The sequence below is a fragment of the Rhagoletis pomonella genome, unplaced genomic scaffold, assembly GCF_013731165.1.
Source record: "Rhagoletis pomonella isolate Grant_MI unplaced genomic scaffold, Rhpom_1.0 Rhpom_scaffold_00006, whole genome shotgun sequence".
NCBI classification, from domain to species: Eukaryota; Metazoa; Arthropoda; class Insecta; order Diptera; family Tephritidae; genus Rhagoletis; species Rhagoletis pomonella.
Window position 1 is genome coordinate 62,134,124 of NW_023458560.1, and position 1,943 is coordinate 62,136,066.

Genomic DNA, 1,943 nt, shown 5'->3' on the forward strand with positions numbered 1-1,943 from the left:
AAATTTCTAGCACAAAAAATTCTGGCACATTTACTTGGTAACCTCGTGCATAGCCTGCGCCAAGTAGTCGACATTCTTGCTGGTCACACCCGCCATTGAGATGCGTCCATCTTTGGTCAGATAAATACTAAATTCCTTCGACAAACGCTCGACATTCTCCGCTGTCATGCCGGTGTAGCAGAACATACCAATCTGATTGGTAATGTGATCCCATGAACGCGATGAGCCCAATTTCACTAAGTTGCCCTTCAATTGTGCGCGTATATTAATAATACGATCAGCCATTGTTTTAACATCCTTGAACCAAATTGCTCTCAATTCTGCGTCGTTTAGTATTTCGGCAGCCAAGCGGGCACCATGTAATGGTGGATTTGAGTAGAGTGCACGAATGAGAATCTTAATTTGTGATGTAACACGATCGGCTTCCTCTTTGCTGGCAGTGATGACGGAGTAAGCACCGGCACGTTCGCCATACAAACCCATATTCTTGGCAAAACTCTGCGCCAGGCAGTAGAGATGGCCATCTTTTTCGAAGATACGTACAGCTTGAGCATCACGATCGACATCGCCGGAAGCAAAGCCCTGGTAGGCCATATCGAAGAAGGGGAATAAATTATTCTTCTTCACCAATTGTGAGAGTTCCTTCCACTGTTCGAGCGATAGATCGGCACCTTTCACCCCATACCTTCTTTTTTGTATCATGGTTCCATTTAGTGACATTCGTTGTTGTTGTTAACCATTTGACTTTTAATAAAATTATGACATTTCATCAAATTCATGCTACCTGATCACTAGAGGAAATATTTTTTTTTAAAGCAGAAGATTTTATCAGTACATTCAAAGATGTGGAATATGATGGACTTGAAAATTATGCCGGCTACATAATTTCGAAAATGGGGTTCATGACTAGGTTTCCGAACACATGAAGAAAGTGATCGAAATTATACTTCCATATCCTCGTTTAAAGTACAAAACCGCGTTTCGTCGTTCTGCAAAACCGCGTAACTGACATTTTTCCAAAAATTGGACACAAGCTCCTGGCTCAAGCCGTATCCATTCGTCCTGAAATATACTACCCAGAAATGCAATTGCTGTATAAAAAGAAGAACCATTTTGAAATATGAGTGTTTTTACTTTCTAGAAAATAATTTATGCAACCTCACATAGGCAGTTTTGCATTTTGTTGATACGTGGTTTTGTACTTTATACGACGATATGCTAATTGTTTATCGGAGGGCGGCCTGTTCAAGCCGACTAGCGGTTTTTTGCATACATTAGAAAGTTTAAGTTCAAAATTTGTGAAAGCTAATTTTTTGCAAAATCTGATGAGAAATTTAAAAGTAAATTTGAACCTAAATATAAAGAGGTTTTATTTGGGAAGAACATTCTTTAGAATAAGATTTTTAGATCGCACGATTCCATTCAAAATAAGAAAACGAAAAAATAACGGCATAATGCGCGCGTGGTTTTTATTATAAAATAAAAAGAACAATTACGATGAAGTCTTCTTTAATAGTCTATATTTTATATATTTTTAATAAAATTAGTGCGAGCTACGTAAGTAAAAAAGTACTAAGTACTGATGATGGTTTTTGATTTGAAATATTATTACATTGGTATAAATATTTCAAGGAAAATACTCCGATTTATTGTTTTAATATTACCAAAGTGGCAAGGCCGATGATGATACTCACAATTTATGAAACATCAAAAAATTTTATTATCCGTCAAAAGTTGTTTATTGAAACTACCTTCTTTTTTTGTATCATGATCGTATCTAAACCAAATTAGTATTGTACCACCTTTCCGACAAAAAAAAAGAATTATCGAAATCGTTTCACGTGGTGCAAAGTTATGCGGTAACATATATTAAAAAATATATATATATATATACCGACAAATTGATAGCCTCCTCCTTTTTTTGAAGTCAGTTAAAAAAAATT

At 35.9% G+C, this 1,943-nt stretch overlaps 1 protein-coding gene across 1 annotated transcript in view; it reads right to left on the reverse strand.

Annotated features, from left to right (window-relative positions):
* The window catches only part of LOC118742019 (aspartate aminotransferase, mitochondrial-like), a 6,167-nt gene continuing 4,224 nt past the window's right edge, over positions 1–1,943 (reverse strand). Inside the window, exon 4 of the mRNA XM_036473988.1 lies at positions 1–685. Within this exon, the coding sequence (XP_036329881.1) occupies positions 31–685 (655 nt within the window). The 3' untranslated portion in view covers positions 1–30. The remainder of the gene's footprint in view (positions 686–1,943) is intronic.